The sequence below is a fragment of the Sebastes fasciatus genome, chromosome 8 (genome assembly GCF_043250625.1).
Source record: "Sebastes fasciatus isolate fSebFas1 chromosome 8, fSebFas1.pri, whole genome shotgun sequence".
Taxonomy (NCBI): Eukaryota; Metazoa; Chordata; class Actinopteri; order Perciformes; family Sebastidae; genus Sebastes; species Sebastes fasciatus.
The window spans coordinates 17355359-17373125 of record NC_133802.1 but is presented as its reverse complement, the minus strand read 5'-3'; the positions used below and the strand labels follow the sequence as shown (position 1 = coordinate 17373125).

Below are 17767 nucleotides of genomic sequence, written 5' to 3'. Positions count from 1 at the left end.
GAGGTACTTTCTTTATGCTGAGGTTGGACCGCAAAAGACTTTGTTGTATTGTAAAAATGTACAGATGGTCATGCAAATGCAGGAGAATCATGCAAAATGCAAATATTTTTTTTTATTTTTAGACACAGGGGGAAATTCCATTCCACAGCATTATACTTGTCAGACACTAACACACACAACAGCACACAATAACACAGTAAACAGCAACATGTCCTGTGCTATTCAGATTGCAATGCATGCCTTTGGTTTTGTTGTTTAGTTCTGTGGGGTTGGGTGTGGGTGTGGGGAGACCAATTATCCTGGCAGCAGTGTTGTTTATAATTATGTGTGAGGTTCGACCTGTTAGTGAGGCATAACATGTTAATAAAACAGCAGTTGGAACAACAGTACAGTAGGATGGGCTGGATATGAAGTGATTATCTACTGCAGAGATCTAACCGAGTGCCCCACTGGAAACAAATAAGCCTATATGTAGACAAATTAGGTATTTGTTTATTCAAACAATGTTGCTGCAGTAAACACAACTGCATTACCTCAATTTGTTGAAATACAAAAGATATGTTCAAATCTTGAGACCAATATGTAAGCTGTTTTTCATATAAATAAAGTTGGTATCCTCAGACAGTAGGCTATAAAAGCTACAGAACAATGGTATTTAGGTGACATTTATTTAAAGACTCCCTCAAGACATAAAAATACTCTCCTTTGTACAATGATTTGTGTCTGATATATTTAAAAAAAAAAAAAAATCAAAAACCTATGATATTTTTTATTTCAAAGTTGAACTATAGACATAAGATGTTTTCTACTTCAATGATCCATTATTTGTGTGCACTGGAGGCTTTAAGTTTCCACATCTATTAAAGCTATATGGCATTTTGAGAATATCTGTAAAGTGTGCCTTCTTTTTCCTACTGGCCCAAATATTGACTATATAATATACTTGTGTGTGTTATATTACACTTTCACTTATAGATATGTCTCTTAAAAACGGCATGGCACAAACATGACAGACAAAGGTTGTTTGTGTATGTATGTATGTTTTAGCATATTTGGGCAAATGTCTTGTAAATGAAGTCTAAATTACCTTAAATTAGAGCATGTAAGAATAAAGCCGAGGGAACTGAAAAACATCTGCGTTTTTATTGTATAAATTGCTTAGATTTAATTACAACCCTGTAGTAAACATCTGTTTGTCCTTGTACTAACGTAACTTGAGGTAACTTTTTTAACTTATTATTATAGAAATATACAGTATGCAATGAGCGTACAGAAAAAGAGGAATGTCATTCTTGAAAAGTCAGAAGAACCTAAAAAGTCACATTTGAAGACATTACAACATAATAAACTATTTAAATTGCCATTTTAAATTCCTTATAAAAATGGAAGAAATGGCTTGGAATTTGACCATTTTGTACAGTCTCTATATATACATATATATATATATACATATATATGTATATATATATACATATATATATATATATATATTAAGGTTGTCAATCAATTAAAATATTTAATCGCGATTAATCGCATGATTGTCCTTAGTTAATCGCGATTAATCACAAATTTTTTATCTGTTCAAAATGTACCTTAAAGGGAGATTTGTCAAGTATTTAATACTAGGGAGTGGGCAAATATGCTGCTTTATGCAAATGTATGTATATATTTATTACTGGAAATAAATTACCAACAAAAAACAATGACAAATATTGTCCAGAAACACTCACAGGTACTGCATCTAGCATAAAAATATGCTCTAATCGTAATATGGCAAACTGAAGCCCAACAGGTAACAACAGCTGTCCGTGTGTCAGTGTGCTGACTTGACTATGAGTCGCCCCAAACTGCATGTGATTATCATAAAGTGGGCATGTCTGTAAAGGGGAGACTCGTGGGTACCCACAGAACCCATTTTCATTCACATATCTTGAGGTCAGAGGTCAAGGGACCCCTTTGAAAATGGCCATGCCAGTTTTTCCTCGCCAAAATTTAGGTTTTTCATTTGATCCCAGTATCTTTACTCCAGCTTTAAAACTGAGCCCGCTGCAACCTAAAAATCGTTATACGTTAATGCCTGTATATGTGTCAAAAACTTAACTCTAAATCAGTCCAAAATAAATAAAATATATACATTTTAAATCTTTCAGGTAACATTTTCAAAGGATAAATTATAACCTATATGTGTTATCTTATTATCTTATTATATGACACCTCCTTGACTTTGCTTGTAATACAGAGGTTATCACAATGTTTGTGTGCTACCGTGTCACACATAAAGAAGTTGCAAATTGCTCAGAATAAGGGAGCGCGTTGTTTACTTCGAAGATTCACACTTCCGAAGGTGAAAACTAACATGTTGAAAAGTACTGTAGTGTACAGAGCAATGGTGAAGTGAAACACTGTGCCTGGGTATATCGTTCAAGAAAATAGCAAAAATGTATTGAAAATATTATTGAAAAAACGTCTCCTAGCTGAACAGCTCTCCGTGTCTGCTGATATTTAGCTTACATCAAATCATAAAAGGTTTAATGTTGGATAAATACACATTCTCGTTAATACTTATGGTAAAAGAAGTTGTTGCTTGTTCTGTTTTTGTACGTTTTTGTATTTTGACATAATATGCTATATGGTCCAACCACTAATGAATCATATATGATTCATTAGTGGTTGGCCTCTATTGACCTCTATACTCTGTGAATAGTATTAACTTGAACCTATAGGTCCTGTGTTGTGTGTTGGGTTGTGTCTTGAATATTGTTGTGTTTTGTTGCTGTTGCTTTTGATGTTGTGGTCATTGTTGGTAAAGATTGTAATGTGATTGTGTACTGAAATGTAGCCTAACAGTTCAAAGTGATTTAAGTGGACTCCAGGAAGAATAGCTGGGCTTCAGCCATAGCTAATGGAGATCCGAATAAAAGATAAAGATAAAGGTTTCCAGGTTTTATTGGTCATTGTATTTCTGAAAAGAGCAGAAATGCTTTAAAAAATGAGTCTGTCTTGTTAGTACACTTTTTCCTTTTATGTTAATTTTGATATCACATAACTTGACAACAAAGTCCATATAGACTTACAGTCAGACATAATGACGTCAGCCCTGTCTGGCTCGCGCCAAAGGGTGGGTGGGTGGGGGGGCAGTTGGAGGCGCGAGGAGGATGAGAGAGCGAGCGAGAGAGAGAGAGAGAGAGAGAGAGAGAGAGAGAGAGAGAGGGAGGAGAAAAAAAAAAGAAAAAAAACCCCTTCACCCATCATCATCAGCGCGCGGGCGGTGCGGGGGTCACGAACTATGACCTTTAACAGAAGAAAACCAAAACAAAGATTTTATAAAAATAAGCAGAGAGGTCCGGAATCTGTGAGCAGCGTTTCTCCTGGAGGTAAGTCTCAGTACCGGGTTGAAAACAAAGAGTAGAAAGCTGACTGACATTACTGGGTGATAAAAGAGAGCAGCTAGCTTGTTAGCTTAGCAAGCTAACTGCGGAGCTCTCTGTCTGTCTGCCGACTCTGGCAGCTCGGGATCCGGGCGAGAGGACTGTGAGACGCCGGGGCGGAGTCTGGTTACACTGCTGTGCTTAACAGACAGTTAAACTAATTATTAATATGTGACACTGCTGTGGACTCAACAGGAACCAGTCCCTGCATGCTAGAGGGATAAACAGGAGGAGAGATGGGTGCAGCAGTCTGCTCCTCTACTGCAGACTAGCTAGCTGCTGCTGCTGCAGATGAACTCGACCCTTTTACCTTTCACATCTCGGGACATTGAGTGTGTTGTAATGCTTCAACAAAGCTGCTTTTTTTTTTTTTTTTTTTACATTCACTACCATCACATCCAACAACAGCCTGGCTGCTCTACTATACTGTGTGGAAAAGAAAACTGCTCTAATATATTTATCCTTTATAAGGATTGGTCTCCTATGTTATTGGCTGTCTGCCAGATTGTCCATTTTGTTCTGTGTGTTGTGATGTGGAGGGAGGTATTGATGGGCACTCTGTTGGTCCAATAGGGAAAGAATATGAAGCAGCATGCTCCTCCTCCCTTTTGGTCAGTAATCATATGGAGCTACTGCAGGCACATTAATCAGCTTTCACTTATGCTGTCATATTTGTATTCTATTCTATTATAATCCACAAATCAGCAAAGACAGTCAAAACTGTCACTTTCAAGGAGGTTAATTAATGGTAGGAGTAGATGCTATTATTTAATTCTGCCAAAGAAGATGCCCAAATGCATTGTGGTCGCTCACAATTGATATACAGTTTTATAGGTTTTCATATACCAAAACAATGTGTAGGGGAGAGATGTCTATGTTTTTGTTTTCTATGTACCATTTGGTGCATTTAAATTGTATCATACTACTTTATTACTAGGGTGACCAGATCCCAACAAATCAAATGTGTTCACTTTAATTCTGCCAAAAAAGATGCCCTTCATTAAAGAAGAAGGAGAAAGGCACTTTATTAATCCCCGAGGGGAAATTAAATTTTTTTCACTCTGTTATATTTACTTATTACATAGTACACACATGCACAAACAGGACCTATATACATGCATTAATGGAGCAGTTGGGGGTTTGGTGCCTTGCTCAAGGGCACCTCAGCAGTGCCCAAGAGGCAAACTAGCATCTCTTCAGCGACCGGTTCCCATGCCAAGTCCCTATGGACTGAGCTACTGCCGCCCCAATGCATTGTGGTCACTCACAATTAATATACAGTTTTATAGGTTTTCATATGTGTAGGGGAGATGTCATGTTTTTTTTTTCTATGTACCATTTGGTGCATTTAAATTGTATCATAATACTTTATTTTCTAGGGTGACCAGATGTCCCACTTGACCAGATCCCAACAAATCAAATGTGGGACAAAGCGTATGTTTGTGTGGGACATGTTACCAAGGCTGAGAAGTAGTCTACAATTTTTATATAATGTCCAAATGTCTAACCATTTCTATTCTGCGCCTTACCTCGTAACATCTCTATGCTTTGTCAGAATGCATCCATAGATCGGCACATCTCTTTTTAAGCTGCACTTTCTCCGAGTCTTTTGTGAAATTTGCTAGTTATTTTTCAATTTCAAACACAGGGGGGAATACGACATGAAGCGACACAGTTCATGTGAGTCACAAGAAACGTGCGGCTCAAGAAGAGATGTGCCGATCTATGGATGCATTCAGACAAAGCATATAGATGTTACAAGATAAGGGGCAGAATATAAATGTTTACTTATTTAAGTTAGATAGACATTAGTATATCAAAATTGTAGACTACCCCTCAGCCTTGTTTAACGTGTCCCACATTGTCCCACACAAACGTACTCTTTGTCCCACATTTGGTTTGTTGGGATCTGGTCACCCTTTTAATTACAGTGTTCCTCCACTGATTTGATGCACTTCTGCCAACTGTGTTCAAAAATGCAGTCGTCACAACATGTGTTCACTTACCTTTTGATGATTCATAGTTCTTTCCAAGCAGTTATTTTTGTTGTTTTACACAACTATCACATAGAAAGCAAACATTTAGGCTAACAAAAGTGCTAACTCTCTGCTTACAATGTTTGCAGTCTTGTTTCCAATGAAGTAAAATCTTATTCTGTGGTGTCAGCTAATTCTCTGTGTGCGAATATGCTGAGACTTTTGACTATTATCAGTATGAAGTCGCATGTAAAGGGACACAACAGGTTTGTTACCTAAAACTGGAAGCAAAGACAGCAGGAAAAGCAGCCGTGATTTAGGGAAGTTTATATAAAAGGTGACAAAACATTTCTATTGAGGGACATCAGTTTTCCGTTACAGTGTTGTATTAGACAACGTGAGGTTCCATCAGACTGTAGTGTAATCTGGTTATTAACGGTCTCTCAAATCTCATGTCTAGGTCGCACTCGAGAGGTCATAGACTCGGTTGGTGGTGACATCACTGCAGGCATGCCAAGGCTGGATTTGTCAGACAAAATATTTACCTATGGTGTCGGAGCAGGAAGAGTATTAAAGTAGCTGAGACATGGAAGAATATATACAGTATATAACCTGATGTTAATGACAGACACATTTTGGAGCAGTGAACAGATGTTATTGATAATTTGGTTAATTTTATTTCTCTTTTGTTCATCACAATGAAATGATTGCATGTGCAAACTTATGATTTGATTTTCTATGTTGAAAAAGAAAGTTATTTTTTTATTTTGCTGTCTTGAGTGACGTTTTTTTATTTTGGCGACACCATTTTCTTTTTGGACACCTTATTCTTTTAACAGTGCGTCAAAACAGTGGAGAAATACTGTAATCCCGCTGAGAAATTGCTGTGCTACTTCATCCATGTCACAGAAATGAGACAAAACGTCCCCTCTAAATCATCAAGAAGATATTAACTTTCATCACAGATAAAACTTTGTATTTCAATCAATATCATTATGCTTCCTCTGTGATCCACCACCAAATCTATTAAGCTGTCGTAGCGTTAGCCTGCTCTTCTGTGACAGTTTGCACCTTTGTGGTTGATTGTCTGTGGCATCTCTCCAAACAGACCTCACTAATGACCTTACATCATCATGACGACCAACCTGAATCTGCTCTCTCAGCAGAAAGTGGACTCTGAGCACGAGGCAGAGGTGAGCATGCAGAGGGAGACTTTCATGATGTACTGTTTGCTGGCAGTCTGAGTTGTTCCATATAACCCATATGAAGTTTTTTTAAATTTGTTGCTTCTGTCTTTGGTTGCGTCCAAAATTCCATACTAACATGCTATTTAGTACGCTAAAACAGTATGTGAAATATTTTACTATGTCCAAAACCTTAGAATGAAACCAATAGTACGCAAATTGCATACTGTTTCTGGTGAAATATTACAGTATGCAGCGCTGGACACTACGGCGGCATAAATATCCCACAATGCAAGGCGGTAGTGACGACAACTTTCATAACGGACGTTGACGGACAGCTCTGTAACATCAATAACGCTTCAATTTAACTGTAAGTATAAGATTTCACATTGCTAGACGTAATATATTTTAAATTAATTCAGACTTTGATTCTCACAAACCGTTGTTTTGGTCACATGAGGTTGCCACTGGTTACCATGGTTACACAGCTCCAACCGGCAAGGAGGCTCTCAGGAAGTGACGACGTAAATTACTGCTCAGTGCGTCCGAAAAGACGCAATGCTACTGTTTATTCACGGTAGTATGTAAAAGTAGTAACAGTACGTTGAACGATAGTACACATATTGGGTATGTAGAGCATAGTATGCAATTTTGGACGAAGCCAATGTGAATGACATCAGCTGACAGGAAGTAAACATGGACCCAAGCAGTTGCCTAGCAATGTAATTCCATTGAAACGTGCTATAATGTAATTTCTATGCCTTGTAAAGACTCAAGTGAAATATATGTGTTGCAGACATGTTGATTATGATGTGTATGTGTTAAAGCTTGTTAAAATGTGTTTCAAATTGTAGGTGTCATCCTCTCCTTCAGACTCAGTGATGAGTGAGTCTCCACAGCGCTTTCAGGTCATCTCCGCTGAGCCAGCCACAACGCCACAACGAATACAGGTAACTTACTGCTGCACTCTCAACATTAGTTGGCTTCAGAGAATGTGACACTGCTGCTGCTACCTGTTGATGTTGTCCTCTTTCGGCGCATTCGGACAAGTTGATGTTACAACGTGTGACTTATCTCTTCCACCGTCAATGTGACTCTCTTCTCTTTTTTTTTTACTTCAACCCCATTGGTGCGTGTTCATTTCCACCTCCCTCTCTTTCCGTTTCTAACACCCTCAGATTGTAACCGACCAGCAGACAGGTCAGAAGATCCAGATAGTGACAGCGATGAAGCCGTCCAGTGCTCCCAAACAGCAGTTCATTCTGACTACGGCTGACAGCTCAGGGGCAGGCAAGGTTATCCTGGCCTCGCCGGACAGCCACAACACTAAGCAGCTCATCTTCACTGCTGCAGACAGCCTGATGCCAGGACGGATACAGGTACAGTTCCCCCATAATATCACCCCTTGTACATAGCGACGACACTATTGGCAATATCTTGGTCTTGATATTTGTTATAATTTCCAGACAGTGTTATGACCATGGTTTTGACATTGTGTTAAGGTGAAACACAAGATTAATGGCCTGTGTTTGACTTTGCTTTTCAGATCGTCACAGATCCAGTGTCAATGGAGCGGTTGTTAGGGCAGTCAGGGGACCTGAGCCGACCGCAACCGGTGGAGTACTGTTTGGTGTGTGGGGACAAGGCTTCAGGTACTAAAGCATTACCTGGTGATGTGAGGGTTTGTGTTTGTTTTGACTCATGATGCCAAATCTTACTGTATGTTTTGTTGCACATTGTCAGCAATCAAAGGTGCACCCACGCACGCAGTGACTCACACTCTGTGACTGTTTTTCTCTGTGTTCAGGACGTCACTACGGAGCGGTCAGTTGTGAGGGATGTAAAGGCTTCTTCAAGCGGAGCGTGAGGAAGCACCTGACCTACAGCTGCCGCAGTAAACAGGACTGCGTCATCAACAAACACCACCGCAATCGCTGCCAGTTCTGTCGGTTGAAGAAATGCCTTGACATGGGGATGAAGACCGATTGTGAGTTTGCATCCAAATCCAGGACACACCATACGAAAACATTTATACAAAAACACCCAGAAACAAATCAGGTATTATTATCAGGGTATCTTAGGACGTTCTCATCTCAACTCATCATATACCGCAGCTTTGTCTCGCCATTTGGCATCACTTTAGGTTTAGGCAACAAAACCACAATAGTTAGGTTTAGGAAAAAACTACATGGTTGGGCTTAAAACTACTACGTTTCTAAAGTGAAAATTAAACTGAACGTTGTGAACACGGGACGCAAATGAACAACTGATTGTAACGTGAAAGTGAAACTTACCGCACGGAACACGAACAGCGGGTCTCCTGGATGAAAGCCTTGTGTTTGTTGGACCCCTCCTGCCAGCCCTATGTGTGTCTTGTCACTCTTTAAACTACGTCACCACACTCCCGGCACACTTTCTCTGAGCGTTTCCTGCTGCCGCGGATGGGTTTGGGATGGGGTTGTATTTAATGGACAGCCCGGTGCATCTCATCCCGCCGCTGAAGAGTGCAACGGCCGTGACAAAGCATCGGTATTTGACGCCCTGGGAATGAGAACGGGCTGGGTATCTACAGGTCTTAAAAAAAACAGTTCCCTCAAAAAAAAAGCCTTAAAGGTAGTCTTAAATTTAATTTACAAAGTCTGGAATAGTTTTTCTTGTCTGCCATAGACAGTTACAGTAGATTTAACTTTTTGTTGTATATTATCCTCAGCTGTCCAGAGTGAGAGGAAGCCCATCGACGTAGTGCCCAGAGAGAAGCATGCAAACTGTGCGGCCTCCACCCAAAAGATCTACATTCGCAAGGACCTAAACAGTCCACTCATCGCCACGCCAACCTTTATCTCCGATACAGAGACAGACGGCTCCAGGTCAGTGGGAATCAGACCTACAGACAAACATCAGGCCCTCTACTTTCATATCTCTCAGCTGTTGATGTTGTTATGTGAACTGGATGTTGATGACGCTCTGTGTCGTGTGCAGATCCAGCCTGCTGGACCAGGGTATGCTGGTTAATATCCAGCAGCCGGTCATCCAGAGTGATGGAACATTGCTGCTGGCCGCTGACTCAAAGGTACAGCTCTCACTGCAAGTACCGTAAACATAACATCTGCCTGTCTGTTCTGCTGCTGTCCGTCTCCTTCTGCTCCTAATAGGAGTATGATCTGTCAGGCGGACTTTTGTTGTTGTGAGGCTGATATATTTGGTGCTTAATATTCTGGGGTCAGCAAAATAAAAAAGTTTGAGGTTGAAAATCTGTAAAGCTGTTCATCTTGTACTGTGTGTTAACTCACAGTACACGTTTTGATCTGCCGTTATGCCAGTACATGCAACTTTAACGTTCACATTGTACGTCCAGTCAGTTTTGTCCATTGACATTTCCAATAAAGTTTATTCAAACAACATAACTGTGTCCTCAATGCTGACAAAAAGAGAGAAAGGCAGCAATTATTCTGCTATGAACTGAAAGTAGTGTAGGAAATTAGAAAAAAAGTATTTGGGTCTAAAAAATATGGGCATTTACAAAGTTTTGGGGGCACTGTTAAGAAAAAGTAATTACTGCATATAGTTGCTGTTTTTGATGTGAAATGAGCCCAGATTAAAAAGCATACAGTAATCACCACCTTGTGCCGACATGAGTAAATAAAAAGCATACTATTGCTGGAAAGAGAAGTGTACAATCATCTGTATGTGAGAGAAAGCAGGAGACAGTTGTAACTATTTAGGACGTGTTAACAAAACATTACGCTGTCATATGTGGTTGGTTTTGACATTGGCTGTCATGAGACCATTTTAATCATGTCATGAATATTTTCCATAAACTCAACTACAGTGCTACAAATTGGACTTGAATTCTAAGGCATGTTTATGACTATGGTTATGCTGTCCTGGTTAATGTCAAGTTGTCATTACAAAGATCTCAAACAATGTAAACTTGGCATAAACATTGACATAATTAACCGATTGACAGTCATACTCTCATAAAGATTCCTTCATGTTCATGACAGGTGTCATGTCATGTTTATGACGCTGTCATGCAAGGGCGTAGGTTTCGTTTCAACACTGGTTAGGACACGTCAAGCTGGTTGTCCTCCCCCAGACAATTTTGAGCATTAAACACTTCATTGCCTGCTTTCTGGTGAATTTGTATGCACCAATTTATGATGGAAATGTCTATCTATGTCAAGGAAAACACAAAATTCAGGTGCCAGGTGACAGTTAAAAATTTAAGCACTGTTTGTGTGAGTGTGTGTTAGAGACGGAAATGGAAATTAAATGAATTGAATGAAAATAAAATGATGAATTAATGTAGGATTACCATCTTGGCCTAAACTGATTCTTTTTGCCTTTTTTTTTTCCGAAATCTTGGGGGCAATTTTTGCCACTCAATGACGGTTTTTATGGACACTCTGGGATTTCTTGGATGCATTTTTGTCCTTTGCCCCCCTTTATTTCCTACGCTGACAGAAAGTAGGAAGAAAAGAAAACTATGGAGCTGCAGATGGCTGGAAGATGCCGACAGTCTTTTATATCACAGCCGTCTGACTAAAGACTTTTAGCCACAACATGTAAAATACCACTCCAATAATATTAAAACACGCTAACTACAGTTTATTATGGATCTTTAGACAGCAGCAATGAGGGAAATCGGACCTTGGAAATGCTCAAACTGCAAGACAGCTGACCAAAATTTCTGACCTGCCAGAAATCCATCTGATCATCTAAGCCATGTTGTTGATCGTTCAGGCAATTAATCAGGCGTCGTGACTCCCCTCAAACTGCACGTCAAATGACAACATATGGCAGAGATTCTGACCGATTCACGACTAGAATCTGGCTTAATCTGTAAAGTGTCTGCCCCTTTTAAGGAAGGTTTGTTTTTGAGCAGCAAATTCTTTATTTTTTTCAATCTTTATTTATCCCTTTAATATGTTTTAAGTAGCATCTGTCATTCCATGTCGTTGCAGGCGACACATTTTTGTGCTTTGCTCTCAGTTTAGGACCCCCTGTTTTGTGTCTATAGTGGATCCCGGTTCAGCTGACCTATTTGATGTAAAACAATCTGCATTGTTTCATTTGTCTTCAGATGGATCCTGGGCAGGGGGACTTGGGGACACTAGCCAATGTGGTGACATCACTGGCCAACCTGAGTGACTCACTAAGAGAGAATCTAAACAATGGTGATACCTCAGACAGCCAACATGAGGAGCAATCAGCCAGCGAGATAACACGGTCAGTCAGCAGTGCACAGAGAGGAGGGGAGTTTGTTGGCCCTCCGTGAATTCTCATCTTTTCTTGGTCAGGTCTTGGCACCACGTGTCGAGCTGGTGGAATCTCTTGAAGCAGATTATTTAAAACTGAGCATGTTTGTCTTTATAGAGACAAAACAATGTACAAAAAAGACGCGACACATTTATGTTGCAGGGTTTTCTGTCAAATCAGGTAATTTAAAGTTGTGTGTGTGTGTTGCTCACAGTGCCTTTGACACCCTGGCCAAAGTGTTCAACCCACCTGAAGTAGGCATCGGACAGAGTCTGGCAGATAAGCCGCATTGTGTCAGTGGAACAACTATCCAGCTGATTGGTCGAGACCAGGAGACCCCCATCATTGAGGTGGAAGGACCGCTACTCACAGACAGCCATGTCGGCTTTAAGGTGGGTGGAGTCAACTCATACACACTGGATTTTCATTATTCCTAATTTAGGAATACAAATTGACTGAGTATGCATATTTACCTTACACCCTCAATACTGTGTTTTAGCCACAGACTGTATATAAGAAGTGGACGTAGTCACCGTGACGTCACCCATTGATTTGTGGACTGCCGTTCTGAAGCCTCAAGTTCAGCATTTTGACAGAAAGCATCCCCTGCTTTATGGTCTATTTGACTCTAAATGGGACCACAGTTTACTAAATGAACATCATGCTGTATTGAAGAAGACTTGAAACTAGCGATTGAGACCATAAACTCATGTTTAAATGTTTACTGAGGTAATAAATCAAGTGAGAAGTAGGGTCATTTTTCTCATAGACTTCTATACAATCAGACTTCTTTTTGCAACCAGAGGAGTCGCCCCCTGCTGGATATTAGAAAGAAAGTTTAAATGCCCAGAGACACCCAGCCAACATCAGAGAACTAGCGTCAACAAAGGCCGACTGTTGCGTCACCTCATGTTGCTTTTGTTTTGGCCAACAAGTTGCATTATAACACACCACAAAGACTAAAGCCACTTTACTCGTTTGCTTGCTTTCCTCACTTTCGTTTCTCTTCTCGTACACTGATTCACTTAAGCTGAAGTAATTTCTCTCACCGACGAGCTACATCATGCTTCATCATCCAAAAAACCTCTGACATGAGCAGATTAGAGCCGACAAAAACTGGGCGGACAGACGCTCACTGACGGCCCCATACTGTCCGACGGTCGACCGTCGGTTTGGTGTGTCAGGGCCTGTTGGCACTTCCGCTGTGGCTTCACTTCTCAGACCCAGAGGTTGCCTACTGGTATAAGCTGAAGCTGTATTCTGTCGAAACATACTAAGCCTGCTCAAGTAGTTTGTTCTCTTTTCTCTGTTTCTTTTACTTTGGCATCACCTGTAAGTAGTCATTCGTCAAATATATTTATGCCTCCGTGCCGGGGACAGCCATAGGTCAAAGGTCAAGGTCAATCTGACCTTAAGTCCATCCCATTCTTGCGAACGCGATATCTTAGGAATGCCTTGAGAAACAAACTAATTAGGTTTTGGTGGTCCACGGTCAAAGGTTATTTTATAATTTTCTCTCCTATGTCCTCCTTTGTCTTTTCCTCTTTGTCTAGCTGACCATGCCCAGCCCCATGCCAGAGTATCTGAATGTACACTACATCTGTGAGTCAGCATCCAGACTTCTCTTCCTCTCCATGCACTGGGCACGCTCCATCCCTGCCTTCTCAGCTCTTGGGTGAGAATGTATTTGACACACGACGACTTAAATGATACAGTTACGCCCCTTCCAGGAATGCAGTGCATTATTGTCTATCTACTATATGCTCACACATATCTATTTTTCTGTCTCTGTCTGTCTCAGTCAGGAGGCCAACACCAGTTTGGTGCGAGCCTGCTGGAATGAGCTGTTCACTCTGGGTCTTGCTCAGTGCGCTCATGAGATGAACCTGTCGACCATCCTCGCTGCCATCATCAACCACCTTCAGAGCAGCATCCAGGACGGTATGGACCACAGACCTCGTCATCATGTCTCAGTAGGACACACACACACACATATAAGGAGTCAAGAAATGTGATTGTTGTTTTCATAACAAACTAAACCTAAAACATAGAAGAACTACTAGGGAGGACTGTAGATATGTCTTCTTCCATTGCTTCATTCATTTGTCAACCACTTGTGGCATTGTTGACTCGATTGTGATGAACCTTTGAAATATGATGTGTTTTCCCACTCTATCGTTACACATTCCAGTATTATACTGATGAGCCCCAGATGGTGCTACCTTATTGTTTATGTGTCATACATGATGGCTCAGATACCGCAGATTCAATTTAGATGTTAATTGGATAATTTATGCATCTCCCAGCTACGGTCTTGCTGGTATAGGCCTTGATCAGGCAGAGCGCATTTTGCAGGTGGAAAACGTGAGGCGCACCCCACTGCCTTTTTGTTGCCCGATCCGACAGAGCGTTCTTTGCAGTTTGCTGCGACTTTTTATTTTATATGTTGCTAGGCAACCACCAAATGAACGCTAACGTTACCTTGTTACAAACCATGAACTGTACACGACCCAAATAGTTAATAGTTCAGTTTAAATTATTGAAAACAACTTACCCGAAATGTAAAGTACCGCACTAATTTGCCTTATTGATCTTCATATATCAAACATTTTTTTCTCTCTCAGACAAGCTTTCGGGGGAGAGGGTGAAGCAGGTGATGGAGCACATTTGGAAGTTCCAGGAGTTCTGTAACAGCATGACGAGGTTGGAGACTGACAGCTACGAATACGCCTACCTGAAAGCTATAGTGTTGTTCAGCCCAGGTGAGTTTCTCCATGTCCATGGAAGAGTGAGCGTGATTTGAATAATTGACCTGTATTTGCATTTTTGAAAACAACTGTTGTTGTGTTTGACTCATCAGATCACCCCGGTGTGGACAGCAGCGGGCAGATTGAGAAGTTCCAGGAGAAAGCCTTGATGGAGCTGCAGGACTACGTGCAGAAAACCTACCCAGAAGACACCTACAGGTTGACCCGTATCCTGACTCGTCTCCCAGCCCTGCGCCTCATGAACTCGGGCATCACAGAGGAGCTCTTCTTCACCGGCTTGATAGGTAACGTCTCTATCGACAGCATCATTCCCTACATCCTCAAGATGGAGACGGCTGAGTATAACAGCCAGGACTCTGACACTACAGAGTGACACCCCATCACTCCAGCAACCAGAACTGTCTCCACTTCAGGTACTCTTCGTAGTCTCTCCTGGGGTTTACCGTGGAACCCCGGTCCAAAATCCTGCAGCGACCCCTTGATTTTTTTAACGATGCATGGTGCAGTCATTCAGGAATCCTTGGCAGATTAAGATAATCTTGGATTGGAAAGCCAGAATGACACTTGGAATGTTTTCCGGAGCTGACGCAGTGTGGTAATCTTGAATTTTTCTGGCTCTAAACTCAGTCGCTCTGAACTGAATGGAAAAGGAATCCTCTGTAGCTGCAACTGTGCTCAACTCCTTTAATGTCTTTATGGCACTTCAAGTTGATTATATATGAACTTTACCTTCTGAACTAAGCCTTTCAACTTGTTTTAGTCTTATCTAAGCCTTACCATGCTCTCATGTTGATCACATACATACTTTAGCATTAGCTTGCAGATAACAGATGAGCTGTATCAACAAACAGAAATCTTACATGTGGAAAAGGAATTTAACTTAATTTAAAAGTCCAAATACTTAGTTAATCTGAGTACTTAACTAAAAGTGTACTTTGAAGCTGTAAAGTATTTGTTTATGTTGGTATTTGGGAACATTGGCGCAGTAACAACTGGTATTTTAATGGCCATGCTGTTAAATTGAGAATTCAGGCTTTTACAAAGACTAAGTAAAAGATGACTATTCTGAAAGTCCTACAACGAAGAACTGAAACATGCTTTGTAATAATTTTCTCGCTATTCAGTGTTGAAACTAACACAAATTCCTCAAAGGTGCGAGACATTAATATACAGTTATCTACTTTATATACATTTAAATAATAGTTGGAATGAGAACTCCAATCAGGTACAAAAACAAACTCAAACCTCAATTAATTAATCCTTAATCTTTATTCATATGGACTGTCTTTCATAGCATTTATCTACCACACAGTGCATTACAGCAGAGGTTTTCAAAGCAGGAGGTGCGTCTCCCTGGGGGGGGGAGTGGCCAAACTGTTTCAAGAGAGGCTCAGTGAATGGAAATTAAAACATATTACATTACTTATCAAAAGAAGATCACAGAATAGCCTAAATGTGTGTGATTTGGTTAAAGAGATAGTTCAGAGATACAGTAGTTTTGGGGGGGAGACAAAACGCACAATAAACAAAGTTAAAGATGAATTTGATTGATAGCATGTCTTTGTTCTTCAAATATTTTATTAATATCACGATATTATCGTTATCGTGAATTATTTTGGCCACGATAATCGTGTTGTGAAAAACTGATATCATGACATAATCATGATCCCATAGACATGCAGGGATTTAAGCGAAACTAAGCAAGTAATCTAAAGAGGGGGTTGAGCTTTGTCTGAGGGGAGGCCCACAGTCTCAGACTTTGAAAACCTCTGCATTATAACATGACCAACGTCTGAATTGATTCAGTTTCACTTCTAACTCACATTTGCAAAGTCACGTTAGCCAAACTAGCCAGTTAAACTGACCATAAGTCTTTTTTTTATACTGAATGACCTCTCAGAGATTTTAGCTTTGGGAGTGTTTTATGTTTAGGTACACTTATATCTGGATTATCATGAATATATCGCTAATATAACCTGTGCAATCACCTCATCACCTTTCCCTCTACGACAATCAATTATATGTTATTTCCTTCTGTCCCATCAGTCTCAATCTGCATTTTGTATGTGTATTTATCAATGGCAGTTATTTTCTTTTAATGAATTACATTATCTTCAAGATTTTGGGTTCAGAAACGTTACTCATGTGTAGCTATGCTACTGTTTTTGTACTTGTGTTTGCATTTGTACTCTGCTAGGTGCACATCAATCGGCTTCTGTGGCGTTCCACTGTGTTTGTTTTGTATGTTTTCTAAAAACTTTAATTTGTTGTGAACAAATTAGCTTGTTGCATACTAAGTGTACTTAAAGTACTTTTGGGCAGGTTTCCCTAATTTAAAAAAAAACCAACAAGATTTTCTGGGAAGCCAGTCTCAAGTGCGTTGATGTCTTGAAGACCGTACAGAGACGTTCATCGGCTCACCCACTTGTTTAATGGTTCAGAATACGCATCCACAGCAACATGAATGATAACGGGAATGTTAAGAAGTCAACAAGGATTATGTCTTGTGAATTAAATGTCACTTGTAATATTTGGGGTTTGAAACCCGTACAGACTGTTTGTAAAGGCACTGTTGTGAAATGACCTTTGTACATGTAGTTTCATTAAAATGAGTGCATGTTGTTTTTAAGCCGGGTTTTATAATCTTGTCGCTGTCTGCCCTAATAAGGAGCATTGTTATAAATTTTATAGTGCATTGCAGTGCATGAAGAAGTTGCTTAAGTGCATTTTATTAAATGCTGTATGAAAAATGTTAATTTAAATGTCGTGGCTTTAAAATATTTACCATGAGCAGCTCCCACATTAGAGGATATTAGGTCAGATTTTTTTTTTTCAGCTTTGTGGATTGAGTATCCTATGGTTCAAATTTTATACTATGTAAATGTACTTTGTTTTTCAGCTCATGTAAAATGTATTTCTTCAAACATTGAGATCGAGAAACAACATTCATGTTTTGCTCAAGTTTGTCACAACCCCACATTTCTACCTCACACTGATGAAGATATAAAACAAATGTAATAGAGCTCCTGTATCAGCATTCCAGTCTGTGAGGCTGGCCTCTCTGAAGCCACACGCTATGAAAGAAATAAACAATTAATTATGAAATATGACACGACTGAGTCTGTTCATGCTGAAAACGTCTGTCCGATATT

The 17767-nt window shown here is 40.1% G+C and overlaps 1 protein-coding gene across 5 annotated transcripts; it reads left to right on the top strand.

Annotated features, from left to right (window-relative positions):
- The first annotated feature begins 3179 nt into the window (after nt 1-3179).
- On the top strand, nt 3180-17725 carry nr2c2 (nuclear receptor subfamily 2, group C, member 2). Of its 5 annotated transcripts, none has more exons than XM_074643935.1 (15): nt 3180-3374; nt 6513-6597; nt 6838-6958; nt 7462-7538; nt 7767-7967; nt 8135-8240; nt 8396-8575; nt 9299-9455; nt 9568-9658; nt 11672-11817; nt 12062-12239; nt 13401-13522; nt 13649-13788; nt 14472-14609; nt 14708-17725. In XM_074643935.1, the coding sequence occupies exons 4-15, from the start codon at nt 7470-7472 to the stop codon at nt 14986-14988; spliced, it is 1809 nt and encodes a 602-aa protein (XP_074500036.1). In that variant the 5' UTR covers nt 3180-3374; nt 6513-6597; nt 6838-6958; nt 7462-7469; the 3' UTR covers nt 14989-17725. The 5 variants fall into 5 exon arrangements, 4 of the variants coding, with proteins under 4 accessions (XP_074500036.1, XP_074500035.1, XP_074500034.1 ...); XM_074643934.1 differs by having other exon boundaries at nt 7443-7538; XR_012594941.1 differs by lacking the exon at nt 6838-6958 and having other exon boundaries at nt 7443-7538; nt 13649-13820.
- Nucleotides 17726-17767: the final 42 nt, after the last annotated feature.